We start from the raw sequence: 17,635 nt of genomic DNA on the forward strand, positions 1-17,635 counted from the left end.
CCAAGGAGACCAACTCCTACAGGCTGTCCACTGGTCTCCAAACACATTCCTGTACACATGACCTCACACAAAATTAATTCAGTTTAAAACTTGGAAAGTAAGAATAAACAGAATAGAAAACGTCCATTGTGGTGGCACACCCCTTTAATCCCTATCGTGGGAAGCAGAGGCAGGCAGATCTGAGTTTGAGGCCAGCATGGTCTACACTTGAGTTCCACGCAGGAACTATACAGTGAGATCCTGTCATAAAAAAAAAAAAAAACAAGGAAAAAGAGAAAAACACCAAGCAAATGGAAACAAAGCAACAGCCAATACTGGTGAATTCACAATCTAACAATGTCCATGAAATTAATGAAATCTTAATTTTCACGGGCATTTCTACATACCTCGGAACAGGAAACTTACATACATTAAGAGCAATAATTTCTAGAAAGAAGAGAAATTGCCATAAACATTGAACTAATAGATTTCAGCAAATTTTAGTATTTGTAAAGTTCATAATTTAAATAAGGTAATCAATCAGTGACAAGTATAAGTAATATAAATGTTAAATACACATTATTTATTTTATCATACATATGTATATATATTTTATATCCATAGAACAAAAACCAATTAGACTGTCACAAGACCATATTCTGTCTAAATGACATAAAGCAAGGAATAAATAACAGAACCTGAGGAAGACCAACAATAGGGTATGCAGAAGAGGTGGCAACTAACACTAAAGGCTGTTTGAAAAGCCATATAGAGACCTACGACTATAAAAGCTTCCTAAAATGCACACATATATAAAGGAATCTAAATGAAGTCACTAGATAATGGGCTAGACAAGGCCCCAACTAGACATCCAAGTAAAGAAGTAAAGCCTCTAGTGCCAGGAATGGGTTACATCATGACCAAAGGGATCATGGAACACCCACCCCCCAAAAAACATCACAGGCAATTAGTCAGTCTCTACAGCCTGGTGGTAAAGCCCTATTGCTGAAGACAACAATGACCTGAATAGTGGGACAAATGTTATGGAAAGAACCAACTATGTTTTAAAAATTAAATTTAAGGTCCACTCCGTGGGATAAAACCCATACCTGAAACTGCCAAAGTGGTCAAAAAACTGGGACTAGATAGGTTGTGGACCTAGGGCAAAATACATTACTATTATTCTGCCAAAGGACCATAGCAATAAAATGACTTGTAATAGCCTATTACTGTACCCACAGATCAGTACTTCAGTTGACCACCATCAAAGAAGTTTTTTTGTGCATTAGATGGAAATTAATACAGAGAACTACAACTGAACCATGTATACAGAATGAAAGACTTTTGCGCACTCAGTCCTACATGGGATGCCTTCATCAAACCCCTCCCCTAAAGGATCTATGCAGAATGGGGTGGTGGTAGAAAGATTCTGAGAACCAAAAGTGATGTGTGACTCCCAAGGAAATAGTGTCTTATAGACACAAAAGACATTATGCACATAAGTACTCACAAAGACCAGGGTAACAAGCACAAAGCCTGTATACTCTTAGCCAGATGAGCTGCGAACACTGAGTGAAGAAGTGGACGTAGGGTCCCACCACTAACCAGGAAGCTATTTGTAATTGAGACCTGCTGGCACAGGGAAAACCAGTTTTCGACAATGGAGTACACCAAGCATATCAACCACTCAGAAGCAGCTGGCAAACATAAAGTGAACTACATGTTTTTTCTCTGTGGACTTGTTTATTTTGTTTTCTTATTTTTTTGGTCCTATGAGTCAGTTGGTTTTAATTCTCATTCTTGTGTTTTGTGGCTTGTTTTATTTTGAGAAAGAAAGATAGCGAACATAAAGTTGGGTGAGGAGGGACGTGGAAAGGATCTGGAAGGAGTCGGAAGAGAAGAAATATGGTCAAACTATACTGTATTAAAATATTTTAAATAAAAATAAAATGATAATTAATACTCTAACTAATACATATGTTAAGGTTTTTGTTTTTGAAGATACAGTTTAGGGTTTTTTATTAGTATATTTTATAGACAATTTAGAAAAGAATACAGACTACACAACAGAAGCCTGTTCAATAAAATGCAAATAAATACAAGATCATTTTAATACCTGTCAATCAGATAAGCATAAATGGGCTGAAGCAGTAACATTGCCAACAAGTATGAAAGCAACTCCATGTATACTCTTCTGAAAAGCAGAATCAAATGTTATATAAGCCTCTCATTGGCCGACAATCCTATGCCAAGAACTCAGCCTGGAGGTAGTATCCTACAGTATACAGAAATGTGTTCCCTACAGCGGTCACTGCAGCATTGCTTATAAAATTGTCTTGATGGAATCAAAGTAAAAACTCATCAAGTACAAACAGTGATATGCTGGTAAATAACTGGGCCTGGAGAGCCCTGATTTGTATAGTTTTTGCCAATTTCTGTGGTAAATACTCCTTCCACAGCTAATATCAAACTGTCAAAGTGAAGATACTGGGTTTTGTAAAGCTGAGATGAAATTTGCAGAACTAGATTTTATGAACTGATTCAAACTAGACACTTCCAAATGATATAAATGCACTAGGGTCAGGGAGTCCTCTGGGTAGAGCATTGTCCAGCATGTGCCAGACCCTGGGTTCAACACCAGATATTATACATATACACACGTATGCATGCATGCAGGCCATCCCGCTATAATGCTATAAAGCTGTAATTATGATGTGAAAATTTTATATCAACATAACAATACCAAGTACATATTATTGAATAAAAAAGTTACATATTGAAGAGCTTACATTATGAATTATACGAATACTTCATTTACATGTTCAAAAATAACCATACAACAGTGATAACAACACTACACGCAATTTAGTTTGTATATATAACAATGGGAATAAATTGGATTTTCATGGAGTATCTAGAGCACATTAGGATTTTCATTTTATTTTATTTTATTTTATTTTTTGGTTTTTTCGAGACAGGGTTTCTCTGTGGTTTTGGAACCTGTCCTGGAGCTAGCTCTTGTAGACCAGGCTGGTCTCGAACTCACAGAGATCCGCCTGCCTCTGCCTCCCGAGTGCTGGGATTAAAGGCGTGCGCCACCACCGCCCGGCTCAGGATTTTCATTTTAAAATAGAATATACCAAAAGATCAACAAATTTGGTTTGATAATAAAAAAAAAAACCTACTGAATAATACAAAAGCAACAGACAAGGGTTAAATTAATTTCAGTAAATATGACAAAAAACTAATTTCATTTGCATGCTTGGAGCTCATAAATTGGCAAAAGAAATGAAGAAACAAAAAAGAAAGAAACCAAGAAATTCAACCTTAAACAAACATGGCCATGATGACTGGCATGCAGATCTTCAGATTATAAATGCAATGATTTCCCCATAACTCTGCTAGCAGTGGGGATTCAACACAACCGTTTAAGAATCACATTGGCTTTTTTCATATTTCTGACCCAGAAATAGAAATTATATGTATCGGTTGTTCTTGTTTTAAAAAGCTACCCACCCAGAACTCCATCAGGGCAATATTTCTTAAAAGGAAACATCGAGAGTCAAGCATTGCTGTGAATGTCTTTAACCCCAGCAGCACGCAGAGGGCAGACAGGCGGGGCTCTTTGAACTTACTCTTGTGAGTGTGAGGCCAGCATGATCTACATACAGAATTCAGGCCAGCCAGAATACATAGTAAGACCCTGTCAGAGAAGAGAAGAGAGAAGAGGGAAAGAAGAGTGAGAGAAGGGGGGGAGTTGGGGAAGGGAGGGGAAAGGAGGGGAGGGGAGGGGAAGGGAGGGGAGGGGAGGAGCTGGAGAGACACCTGAGTGATTAAAAGCACTTGTTGCTCTTGCAGAACCTACATGGTGGTTTACAGCCATCTGTGACTCCAGTTCCAGGGGATCTGATGTCCTCTTCTGTCTTCCATGGGCACCAAGCACACATATAGTACACATACATACATGAAGGCAAAGCACTCATACACATAAAATAAAATAATTTTTAAAGACACTTGAACAAATTAGTATAATTCCTTTACAAAGAGCATTATATGCCAATTTCAGATGCAAATGTGAACTTTATAACACCACATAGAACATGCTTACAGCAGTATCAAACTGTACAGTGTGATCATACCTACACAAGAAACACTGGAAAATACAACAGAATAGAAAGGAGCAACACCCAGAAAAAAGTCACAGTTCTTAAGTTATATTGGAACATTTTTTTATTTTTTTGCTTTTTCGAGACAGGGTTTCTCTGTGGCTTTGGAGCCTGTCCCGGAACTAGCTCTGTAGACCAGGCTGGTCTCGAACTCACAGAGATCCGCCTGCCTATGCCTCCCAAGTGCTGGGATTAAAGGCGTGCGCCACCATTGCCCGGCCATTTTGGATATTTTTATTAATTAATTTTAAAACCATCTTTTCAATTGCGTATAAAAAATCTACTATTTCTATAATTTCATGATTATTGAAAAACAAACAAAAATATAATTAAATAACAGAATGGACTGTCATTTACTCAAAGGTTAACATAGAAATATAATGTATTTAAGGATATAAGAAAATTCTCTCCAGACAGTAGTGGCGCACACCTTTAATCCCAGGACTTGGGAGGCAAAGACAGATGGATTTCTGTAAGTTTAAGGCCAGCCTGCTCTACACAGGGAGTTCCAGAACAGTCAGAAACCTTGTCTCGGAAAACCAAGAGAAAAAAAAAAGAAAGAAAAAGGAAAGAAAAAAAAAGAAACAAACTACCTGAGAAATATTAAGTGCTCACCTCTAATTAAAAAAAAATAACCAATATAAATTCAAAACTACAAAGGAAGAATATTGGTATTAAATATATATAATAAATATTAAAAAATTAATTGTGTTACCACACGACTCGGGTCTACTGACTGATGCACAAGGCATTAATTAACTAATCCTTGGAGGATACACTGTAATTTGAAGAGTAATTCAGACTCTGGGGACTTAGAAAAACTCCAGAGAAGACTCAGTTCCAGAGTAAGCATGGTCTGGAGCAGGAAGTCCTACAGAAAACATGCTTCTCAAAGGTCTTTGGTGAAAAGGCATTTAGAGAGGAAGTTTCCCTAAGGAAATATACATAATGTATCATTTCCTCCAATGAAACAACTCTTTAACAAGAAAATGCAAGGTGCTAATAAGAATAGGAGAAAAGTTATGGGGCCTGTCACTATAAGAAACAGTGTCTTCTGATGTTCCAATCATTTCTAAGGGAACATCTTAAATAGCCCAACATAAGAATCCTAAGAGTGAGCACCAGGGAAGCAGAAGCGGTGGATCTTTGTGAATCTGAGGCCAGCCTGGTCTATATAGTGAGCTCCAGGACAGTCAGAGCCACAGAGTGAGACCCTGTCTCAAGAAAATAACAACAAAAAAGGTATGAATGTCCACAGAGCACCAGTCATTGGACACAGCAACTACTTCCCCTCCAGCCTTACTACTGTCAGTCAAGACTAGGCTGAGCGAAGTCAGCTAAAGCAAATAATTAGTTCCACCAGAAAATGAGTCATGAAACTACAGGCTGATTTCAAGTATCTTTTTGTTCTAGCACTAGTTCTTTCAAATTACTCACTTTTTTCAAAATATATTTTCCCATATTTTGAGTCTAGAAATCCCATTCAGTTGGTATTGTGGTTAAGTGCAGCTCCATTTTTCAATGCTGGTCTCAATTAGAAACAGACACCAAGCACTCTTTAAAAATGTTAGGGAGCTGGGCAATCGTGGAGCACGCCTTTAATCCCAGCACTCAGGGAGACAAAAGTAGGCAAATTTCTGTGAGTTTGAGGCTAGCCTGGTCTATAGAGTTCCAAGACAGCCAGAGATACACAGAGAAACCCTGTCTCAGAAAACTGAAAAAAAAAGGGGGGGGGAGATAAGGAATAGCAGGGTTGGGGATGGGAATAGCACACCTTTAATCCCAGCACTATGAAGGTTAGGAGGCAGAGGCAGGAAGATCTTTGTGAGTTCAAGACCAGCCTGGTCTACAGAGTGAGTTCAAAGACAGTGAGAGCTACATAAAGAAAGCCTGTCTCAAAAAATTAAAAAATAAAAATAAAAGAAATGCTAGGTAAGGGGGCTCAGATGTAGTTCACTGATAAGAAAGCTCAGCAAGCACCTGGTTGTGGGGTCAATGCCCAGAGTGTAGGCTCATACTCAAAAATCTTTTTAAAAGTCTACATTAGAGGACTGGGGAACGGTTCAATTAGAGAAATCTTGCCTAGTATGCAGGAAGCCCTGGGTTCCATCCCCAGTACCACACTGAATTGAGTATGGAGGCCCATGCCTATAAATCCAGCACTTAGGAGATAGAGGCAGAGGATCAAGAATTTAAAGTCAGCTACATAATAAAGTTTAGCTACACAGTGAATTCGGTCACATAGTGAATTCATGACCAGCCTGAGCTACATGAGACTCTAGATGTTAAGAAGAAGAAGACGACGACGAAGAGGAGGAGGCCACAATAGAACTGAAGATGACGACCCCCTTGACCTTTGATTGCCTCTTCTCTATTAAAATGTTTAAGTTCTTTCAACAAAACATGCCTCTGAGTATCAATCTATCTGGCAAGAACAGCTCAAGATACTGCTTATCTTCTTACTGCTCTGGGCAGCTGAAATGAGCTCTGCTACAGAAGCAAGCCAAATAAAAGCACTTCCTGGGCGAGGGTGGCTCACGACCTCACAGGAGAGCAGGGTTTTATGCACCTCAAGGAGTTGACAGAAAACAAAAATTAAGAAAAGCCACGGTGGAGCCAGGCTGCAATCTTTCCTTTTAAATGTGGATGGTTCTCTGCAAGACTCTGCTGCACATGAGCTCTGAACTGAACCCTCATCTACAGGAGAATGACTGCAAAGCACAGTCCCCCACCCAACCCAAGATGCCCTGACTGCCCATCTCCCAACTCACCCCTGAGGACTTAGAATGAAGACCAAGAGATGGGAGAGGGAGGCTGGAGGTGGAAGAAGCACTGGCCTGCTCTTCCTGGTGAAGGCCACAGGGCAGAAGGACAGCCATTTCTCCTTTGCTCCCCTGCCACCCTTCCAGAGTCTGGTGAACACAGCAGCAGCACTCTCTGCCTCTCCACACCTTAGATTCCCATCTCTAGTCTCTGCCCTGTGACTGTGCAACTATTCTCGCCTTACTACTGTCCAACCCCAAGTCCAAGAGCAAAGCCAAGAGCCTGATACTACGATGCCGAGAAGACAGCAGGCTTTGGCGATGTCAGTTACCAGCCTGGCATCTCTGGAAGAATCTGGCTCATCTCATTTTTCTCAAGATCTCAGTGATAGTCCTGCTGGTGTTTCTTTGACTACAGTTCTTTTAGAGATGCAGACAAGGGACACAGGAAGTTGCTTCCTTATGGTTCTTCTCAACTGTGCACATGCCAACTAGAATGGTCCAAATACATCTAAAACAAAAAAGCATAAAACTCTTTATCTATCCCTGCCACGGATATTTTCCTGGCTATACTATAAGCCCCAAGGAGGGGCACAGTGATGTAATGAACATGAATGCTCCGCTTACTGCCGCATCTTTCCTGTTTACATCTTTCCTACTAGCTCCAAACAAATACAGAAGAGCCTCCAGTGTGTTCCTCTTTGGAATGTGGGGCCTTAATGCCCACCTCACCAGCCTACCAGTAATCACTCATAGAAAACGGCAGTCTCACTTGGGGAACAGAGATTATTTGTCAACTAGTGGAAGCAACGCTTAAAGCCCAGTGAAACAAAAACAAAAGCATCAAGTCAGAGGAAGCTGGCAAGAGTAGTTTAAAAAAATAAATAAATAAAAGACCCCTGCCTAAGCAGACCAGGGAACAGGCACTGCCTCTCCAGCTCCACCCCGTGCCTCCCAGGATATCGCCTTTCCTGTAGGAAGCAAGAAACCCATGCTGATATGACAGAAGGATTTTGATACCACTCCCTGTGAAGACAGAGCTCCTATCAGCAGCACGCCAGGCAGTAGGAGGGAGCGCTGGACAGCTAAAGCCTCATTCCCTCCCAGGCCTTGCTTACTGAGCAGGAGCGCCCTGTCCACCCCACCACCACCAGCAGGGCTGTTAGCATCACACTGAGTTACTGCCAGGAGAGAGAAGATCCAAGTTAGTCTACAGAAAGAAGCCTATCAGTCTGGCAATGCTTCCTTATAAAGCTAGTGAAAGTAGTGGGGTGCCCTCCCCTCTCCCACATACTCAGACCCCTCATCCGCAGATGAACTTGGAAAAAAAGTAACTGGAGTCCAACTCTACAAAAGAGAAGGGAGTTTCTAAGTTCACATGGTCCTTGGAGATCTTTCTCATTTCATGTCTTTAGTCCACGTTTCTATAGAAAAACAAACAATCTAAGCAGAGATCACTGGGGTGGGGCAGGAATACTGACTGCCTTTTACAGGTGGGGGGGGGGATATACGTCAGCTATTCCAATGGCTCCACAATCGTGTTTAATTATTTCACAAAGCCAGTCTGTGGTCGTTTCAAATCATTGTATGACTTGTCAGTCCTCAAAAATATGCCACAAGAGCTACAGAGCGAAGAGAGTTAATAAGCACTTAAGTATCCTGCAATTCTTTTAAGGGCAAACTATGAACAAGAATTAAAGTCATCCTGTATTATTAGAACCAGTCACAGGAAATGGGTCATCTCTCTAGGACAAGAGGAAAATTGCATCCGCCATGTGCAGAAAGAACACACACTGATTATAAGGCAAGCATTCTGTGAAGTACAGACCTTAAAATGTCAATTCACGTGGCAAAAGAAAAAAGACCACTGTGTCTTTACCTTGAAACACATCAACACACACGCTAAAGGAATGTACCCCAGACTGACTAGGTATAACAAAGAGACATCCTCCCTAATGATCTGTACAGAGATGCAATCAGAAAGAGACACGATTAAGGCTCTCAAAAAAACTGAGACCAGAGTGTTCAAGGCGCTGCCTACCTAGCAAAGATCTGCTGTTACACCACACAGCCGTCAGCCCAAAGGACCTTCCCCATTCCAGCAAGCACACAGCATCCTATTTGCAAACCCAGCAGCCCATTAGATTACCCTGCCTGGCTCACTAGCTCTCTGCTGGTAATCATGAACCAATCTCAAGTCCCTGCCCTCTAGAAAAGGAAGGAAGAAGGATGTGACATTCTGTCGGGTAATGGTGCATTTTGCTTTGCAGACCAGAGCCTTTACTCCGATGACAGGGCCCTTCTTTCAATGTGTTGAGGCACTCAACTTCACATACAGCTCACCGCCACATGACGTCTAACAGAAACGGGAAGTTCTCAAAGTCTGAGGAAATATGCATGCAGAAACATCTAAGGGGCCTCACTAACTCAAGAGAGAATAAACAGGTCGGAGGTATTCATATGGGATGGGGTACCCAAAACTGTAAGCCTGAAGAAAAGCTGGACAGAGTACAAGCACCTCTCCAGACAGTTACAGCTACCAGGTTATAAACAGTGGCAAAGAGACCAGTGATGACACTGCCACTCCTACAGAAAAGACTGTACACACAAAAGAAAATTAAAAACAATGGAATGTTTTAAAACACAAAAGAAACCTTTAAAAGGAATTCTATTTCCAGTTTTTAACAAATAATGATCAAAAAAAGTCAAATTCTTGAAAAAGTCAATTCATGTTTTCAGTTCTCCAAAAGGGGTGGGGGGAGGGGGGGAATCACAAGACTATCTCCAAGGAATGTACATACTGAGTTCTAAACATGCCTGCTCACTTCCTGTAGCAAAGCCAAAAAGTTTCACTCTACCCCTTTCTCCTTAATTTGTGGATCAATTATTGTTCCCTTCTGTGAGGTTTCGGGAATCTAATGACATTAATAACACTTCAGATCCCAACCACACCACAATCCATTAAAAACACTTACTTGAAACTACTTTGTTTCTAAAGCAATCCAACTGGCCACAATCCAAGATTAACCCTGCAATAACTGTGTATGGGACTCTGAAATTTCAAAGGTCTTGTGTGGCTACCAGCACTCCACCGGACCAGCTGCATCTACGGCTTTCCATCCTGAAGCAATGTGACATTGAAAAATTCTTAGCAGAAAGTGAGTGGAAAGCCAGGAAGATGCAAAGCCTTCCACCTCTAAAACACAGGACCTCTAACTGTGTGCCCTAGGGGCTACTACTCAACAAAGAGAAACAGAAAGCGGAGAACAGACAGACTATACCCGTCAGAAAAAAGGCAAGAAATTCGCATCCATTCTCTCCAACTGCTCTTCTTGGTTGTGGGAATCCAGCTGCCTGCACACCTCTACTTATTGAAAATAAAGGCAGGGTAAGGTCACCAGTGGTTGGTGTAATGCTGAGACACAGAGATCCAAGAGACACATTTGCCCTCCAGGAGCTTCATTCCAGGAGTGTCTCAGTTCCCAGCAAAACATGACCTGATTCAAGGAAACAATGAACATAAACTTAGGAATCACACTCTTCAGACAACCTGCTCTCCCTGCTTGTGGGAATGCCATACAACGCTCTACAATACATTTTGCCTTTTCTTTTACATGAAGAAGCAACAGGAAAGCCAGCAAGATGACATAGGCAACCAAGAAACTGCCTAGAGACTAGGTCCTTCCTGTTGGCACATAACTAAGCAACGTCTTAGGCAGCAGATAGCTTTAGCAGAAGTGATTAACATTTCTTCATGTGGACAGCATCCGATGGGTGGCTATTTTTTCTTAATATATGACTGGGAAGAAAATCTGGATGAAAAGTTTATATTCCAGTCATTGGCAAGTATTTGTTTAGTAAGTGAATTTGCAAGAACTTCACAATTTTACTTATGAATGATACTAATTTTGTTCTTTAATACTGAACTATAATGAGGGCTGGAGGTGAGCTGTAGCTCTGCAGTAGGCACATGGTTAGTACACATGGGTCCCTAGAGTCAACCCCCTGCACCAAAAGATAAAAATTAAAAGCTTTTAGCAAATACTCCTTGCTGACTTCAGAAACAACAGATAGTATGAAGGCTAACCCACCCCCCACTCCCCCCACCCCCGGTCTAACTAACATGGCAAGTGCAGTTTGGGTTTATTTTGCTATGTAATGCAGATTCACGACCACTTTGGACAATAATTCATCTTGTCAGTATGGACAGGTCCTTCTGCCATACTGCCACTCATCAGATAAGATAACAAATCAGAAGTAAATGGGAAACACCGTTAGCAACTACCGCTTATCAAAACAGGGTCCGGGTCTGAGAGCAACTGTCTTTCATGTTACTCCACTCAGCAAAACACGAGAAAATGCTCTGTTTGCTGTACAATTACTGCCACAGATTTAATTACCAACAATCACACATCTTACTTTCTATTGCTATTTCACACTTCCCTAGGATTAATTCTGCGCAAATCTTAATGATGATCAAAAAGCCACTGTAGAAGTTTCCCTTTGATAATTACCACTTGCTTGCCTCTTCAGCCAAGAAATGAGTTTAAATCTGTTGCTACAAATGTATGTATCCCTCTCAACCCAATCCACCAGGACTGCAGGAGACAGCCCCGCTGCCTTCTTGAGAAAACATTTCCAACCTGAAAATGGCTTCTCTCTATTCCAAGACATCTCCTTCACTCCCGATTTTCCCTCTTCAACCCCAATCATCATTCCACTAACATCAACAGCTCCCTTCAAAGAAAAACTGATGTGGATGCTGGAAGCAAAATCACCCTGGAAAATCCTGTTCATTTCTTCTCCAATATAAAGCTTGGCTGGATCATGAAGAAAAACCTTTTCCCTTTTCTGCTAAGTTTAGCATAGCACAAATAGCCTCATAGCTACAAAAGCTGTTTCGGGTCCTTAGAAACTCATCTGTCATAATAATAATAATAATAATAATAATAATAATAATAATGCCCTAACTATATTTATTGAGTACTTCTGAAAAATGAACATAAGCCACCTCGTAAAAGGGAACTGGGTTAATATTTCTAAGAAGGAGCTCCTGAATTTGTTTCTGGTAAACAAGATGGCTGCTATACGGCTCTGGTTCTCTTCTCAACCCCGTCATACAAATATTTGAACAGATTCACACAGAATAACTTCACACAGATAGACCCTCAGTGGGGCTTTAATTTAGTTCAAAACTCTCTGATGAAGATTCATAATTCCAAAACTGACAGGTGTATGTCAGCTAAGGATAGAGAATACACACGGCTCTGTGAAAAACCTTACTCTGAAGACTGTCAGTCAGAGCTACAGCTTCCATTTCTACATCCTGGCCCCATTTCAGCCTTCAGATATAAATACTTCATTTTTTGTTTTTTGTTTTTCTTAAAAAAAAAAAAAGGAGGAAATACATACAAATAAATCTTGGTTTTTGAAAATGTAATTCAATACTTATTTTAAAAAGATGAAAAAGCATCAAAACAAGACAAGTGGTCAGTCATTACAGCAACATCATAATTTGGTATCTCCAGGGCAAGAGGTTCAGGGCAGCCAACCTGAGAGCTACTTAAGGGGAATTGGAAGAACACTTAAATGTGCACAAAGCAATACTCTCTAACTTAAGTTGGACAAAGCACCCACTCCCAACCTTCCAGGTCCCTTCTTGTTTTATACCTATAATTTTCAATACAAATTCCAATTCCTAACAGTCTGTACTTAACCACAGAAGTTTCCTTCATGTCGATGTATGTATTAACCACAAAAATATGCCTGATCATCAAAGGAATATTACAAATTCACTATGATCAATGTATCATGGGAGAATAATATCCAGTAAAAATACGATGTATTTAAAGTAGCCTTTATATGATAAACAGTAATCAAAGTATAGAATAGACTAGTTGTCTTGAAATTTACATTCTATGAGCATGACTGGCCTGGGCCTAGCGGTGCAGCTCTGTGATCTTAGCTGGTCAAGAGAATAAAGCAGGAGGATCCAAATGCATAGTTTCCCTAGACAACTTAGTGAGAACTTGTCTCAAAATAAGAAGTATAAAGTTGGAGCACTTTATACTTGCCTAGTAAGTGTGAGATGCTGGGTTAGATTCCCATTCTAACATACCCAGCATAAAACATACCATACTGCGCAGACGTCCAACACCCTGGGATGCATGTGTAACTTGCTGGCTCAAAGAGCTACATGTGACTTTCTTCAAGAGACAAAATTTTATGTTTTCAGCAAGTACTGATTAAGACCACTCTTACAGACACAGTCCTAGAAGCTAGAATTTAGCAGTGAACAAAACAAATACAGTCCTACCCTCATAAGCTTGGGGAATGGAACAGATAAAAACTGTTAAATGTGTGTGATTCACTCCCAAAGGCCAAATACATATGTTCTTCCATTTAAGACTGACCTAAACACTGCCTATTTTCAATAGGAGGAATCCATAAATATAAAGGTTTTGCTAATTTGATGACTAAGGTCTACAGAGTAGAGATTTTAAACACATGTCAACAGGTCAAAGGGGAGACAGGTAATATCTTCAAGGAATCGAATAAAACTTCCCCGTGATTATTTATGACCTAAAGCATTCAGGGCCATTTGCTCCTAAGAAATTGGAATAACCATGATGTTTCAACTGTAAAGGCAAGATATTAAATATCAAATACCTTCTACTATATTCTATATAGAATATAGTTTTCTTTGAGGTGTCAAAGAAAACACACACTAATGTGAATGAATGAAAGAGAACAAGACAAAAATGACAAAGTTAAAATGAAGCTCTTAGTGTGACAAAAAGTCAGAGATTGTTCTTCAAGAAGAATAAAACCAAAATGTGTAACCACAGAATAAATGTGGATCACGCTGGCCTAAGTGCAGCATTAGGACTCAAAAGAGCCCAAACTTTACTGTCACACAGATAGCCACAGTTTTGTGAGACTGCTACAGTATTAAGAAATAAAAAAATTACGTGAACAATGCATTACAACCCTGTGGAGCAAACCCTTTCCATGAACGTCAGCCTTGAACTAAAACTTACTTTGAAAACAATTTTACACAGAATTTCATTTCAACACACAGGTGATCCCTCCACATAAACAAATGATCAAAGCTGCAGAAGGAACTTTACACTGTGAAGGAATATTCTGTGATCTCCTCTGGAAACTGTGAGGAAATATATTCTGTGATCTCCTCTGGATGGGGGTTGGGAAAACGAACAACAGAACTAAGGAATGAAGACTACTCACAAAGGAGCAGGACCAGGAATTTCCCAAAGGAGCCCCTCCCCAAAATCCTTCCTTGTTCAAATCAACACTCAGTAGTCCCTTGCTAAACTCCTAAGCTGGTAAAGTCACATCCCCACACACACACACAGATCCACACTTAACGTCTACCATGACTACACAAATAGTGTGGGCACTGCACAGGGGGAGAAGCTGATCTAGCCTGAGGTCAGTGGCGATGGCTCAGTGATGTCCAGGCTCCTGTTTCTGACAGATAACTATGGTTTTTAAACACTGCTCATGAATGTAGGTGCTGAATAAACAGCAAATCTTTCTCCCACCTCTTACGGTCTGTCTTTGATAGGTGAGGTGAGGCTGCGTGAAACCCTGCTCAAAGGTATAATAAGTGAGGGGAAGGCAGCCACACACTTATACCTACCACTTTTTTAGCAGTAAAACTGTGGGGTTTTTTCTTAGCAATCATTTCCACGTTCATTTTTAAAAGCATGATATATTATTAAAATACATAGCATGTAATTAAGTATCTCTTAAGTGTATTCCTTTCTCAGGCATTTAAACCTAGGCCCTCTGGCAAACTGAACCAACTCATAGCTGCTGGGAAACCTCGAGCTGTCAAATTTCAGGCAAATAAGTTTGGTTAACAAGACCTCAAATGCCCTGTTCCTAGCTAAACACAAACATATGAAGACTGTAAACAAAGGAAAATTAAAACCCAGGTCTCAGAGAAAATCTCTAAAATACATGTTTTTCCTCTTAATTGTATACTGGAACACTATATATTTATTCCACTTGCCCTTGCTTTTTCCTTCTCAAAAAAAAAGGCATTCCATTTTTCAGTCATGAGAAGTTAACAGAAATGACGAAATGACAAGGGTGGACAGGCTTTACTTATCCGATTTTCTTGTTCCCCTGGTTTCATTTCCCTGAAACCCACCTCTCCATGCTGCCCCTTGCCTTCTGTTCCTTATGAACACTTTATATTTGCACATTTACCTAACTGGATTTCAATAAGAAGACTTAAGTGGAGGCGAGGAGACAGCGTTGGGAACCATTTGTGAATATAATATTTTGCTCCTGATTGTAAGCAATCCAGTACATAAGCAGTTCAGTCCCAAAGGTAATGGGTTCCTGGAGCCAGCAGATTGAATGCTCCAGATAAAAAAAAGGGGAGGAGGGCGCCTCTCAAATTGAAACTAACAATGCAGTATCCTTTTCTTACAGAAATGTTTGAGAAGCGTTATTTTTACTCATACAAATAAACACAAGTGCAGACATTTTTCAGGCCTGTTCCTGCAAAACTGTTCACGCTTCCTACCACAATAGCTTAGACTTATGTCATGCTAGCTTGTACGTGAACCCTGATCGCTTGGTTCTGAACATTCTCACGGAGATAAGAATATAATTCCTATTTGAAAGAATTGTCTTGCTAACTTCAAATTAACGTAGAATGTTGGGTTGTCGTTTTTGGTTTGTTTTTATTTATTTTTTAAACGAGATTAGAGGGACATTTTCTCGCATTCTTCCCGTTTTTCTTGGAGCCCAGATGGCAAGATACTAAAATGTCCGTTTGAAACAAAAGGTTTCTGTTTGTTTCCAGGAGAGTAACTAGAGGCTGCGCTAGTTTCCAGTAGAAACTGCAGTGAATTCAGGCATACATCTGGGTCGCCTCATTAAACAAAAGATACCCATCCGCTGTCAACAACCACACAGCACAACCCTCCCTGGTCCTTCATCTTTATCCAGAAGGAATGGTGCAGAAGAGACGCCTGTCACCAACCACCGGCCAAGCAACTCTTGTGGGGTCGCTCCTCTCAGTGGCCTAGACGACAGTAGAGCCCATTTGGGCTAACCTTTCCCGCCCCGCCCCTGCCCAGTCCATTAGCCGGGTTTCTCTGGAGCGCCGGCCACGGCTTCCACAGCACCTTTTCCTAGCCGAATCCAGCCCTCGGTCTGCTCCCCGTTTCCACCCTTCCCTCTCCACCCCACAACGCGCCACAATGGACGCTGGCGGGCCACCGCACTGCACACCATCGCCCACCCGCGCCGCTCGCGCGAACGCTCAGCCGTCCCGCACACAGCTCGGCCCTGACCGCCACCGAAGGCGCACGCCGCGGCTCCGCGCAAGGCAGCCCCGGCCCTCGGCCCCTGGGTGCGCGCGCGCGGGTGCGGGTGCGGGTGCCGGCCGGGGGCGCGCGCGGGGAGGGCAGCGGCTAGCCCGGGGCGGGGGGCACCCGGGCCCGAGGGCCGAACTCACCCAGCAGCAGCAGCTTGAGCTCCCGGCGGGCGTCGCGCTTGTCCCTGCGCAGCTGCCGCTCGATCTCGTCGTTGATCCTCCGGGCTTCCTTGGCCTCCTCGCTCAGGCAGCACGCCATGATGGACTCCAGAGTCATTCTTCCGAAGTGCCTCACTGCAGCCCCGCCGGCGCCCTGCTCACACGCGCGCACACACACACACACACACACCCTCCGCCCTCGCTCCCCCGAGGCAGCGGCAGTCGCGGAACCCAGCCGCCCGGGCGCGCGTCCGGGACGAGCTCAGGGGAGCCGCGGTGAGGACGACGGCCGGGCCCGCAGCCCAAGCGGGCCGGGGACGAGCTGGGGCCGGGGGCCTGGGGCGCGCGAGGAAAGGCCGCCGCGCCCGGCCGCGCTCACACGCAGCCTTCCCGGGGAGCGCGCGGCCCTCCTGGCGCCCCGCGCCGCCGCCGCCGCTGCCCTAGGCTGTGCGCCCAGCGGCCCGAGCTCATTCACCGAGGCGGCCCCGCAGCGAGCGACCGCCGACGGCTCCTCCGCGCGCCCAGCGCGTCCGCTCCTCGCCGCCACCCGATTCGGCTCCGGGCGCCCTCGGCCTGCCCGCGCCCACTCGGCTCGCGCGCAAACCGGGCAGCCGGCCGCCGCGCGCTCCCCGCCTCCGCCCCCGCCTCCGCCGGACGCCCACCCGGCCCGATTGCCAGGCGCGCCGCGGCTGCTCAGTGCTCGCCCTCCCCCTCGCCACACACACACATTTTCTCCTTTCTCTGAACTGGAGCACAGATCCGGGAGGGAGGCGGCGGCGGCGCGAGGAGGGCGGGCGCAGGGGGCGGGCGCAGCGAGGGAGGCGGTGCCGCAGCCCCTCCAGGACGGCTCGAGCGCTGCTCGCCCCGCCCCCGGCTGCCCGCCCCGCTCCACAGCCACCTCCCTCCCGCGCGGGCCGGGCCGGGGCGCGACGGTCATGGCCGCTCGAGCGGGGCCGGCGGGCGAACACCGACCTTCGGCTGCCGCGGGCCTCCGGGGCGTTGTCGGCGAGAACATGGCGGCCTCGGCCTGCCCCTCCGGCCGCCGGCGCCGCAGGATTCCTGCGCGGTGCCCACGCGCTGCGCCTCGGGCCGCCCTGCAGCCCTGCTGCCCTTTCCTATTTCTAAAACGCCATTGAGTGCCTCGAGTGGCCTCTAACCCTAGAGCCGTCGTAGAAAGTGGGGTACTCTGTACCATGGGAGAGAAACGATTC

General features: G+C 43.7%; 1 protein-coding gene across 1 annotated transcript in view; it reads right to left on the reverse strand.

The window, feature by feature from the left end:
- The window catches only part of Gnaq (G protein subunit alpha q), a 233,837-nt gene extending 217,154 nt beyond the window's left edge, over nt 1-16,683 (reverse strand). Inside the window, exon 1 of the mRNA XM_041662122.1 lies at nt 16,407-16,683. Coding sequence (XP_041518056.1) covers nt 16,407-16,542 — 136 coding nt within the window. The 5' untranslated portion in view covers nt 16,543-16,683. The remainder of the gene's footprint in view (nt 1-16,406) is intronic.
- Nucleotides 16,684-17,635: the final 952 nt, after the last annotated feature.

This window comes from Microtus oregoni, unplaced genomic scaffold (genome assembly GCF_018167655.1).
Source record: "Microtus oregoni isolate MIOR12 unplaced genomic scaffold, Mior012 000012F_ref0000307, whole genome shotgun sequence".
Lineage (NCBI taxonomy): Eukaryota > Metazoa > Chordata > Mammalia > Rodentia > Cricetidae > Microtus > Microtus oregoni.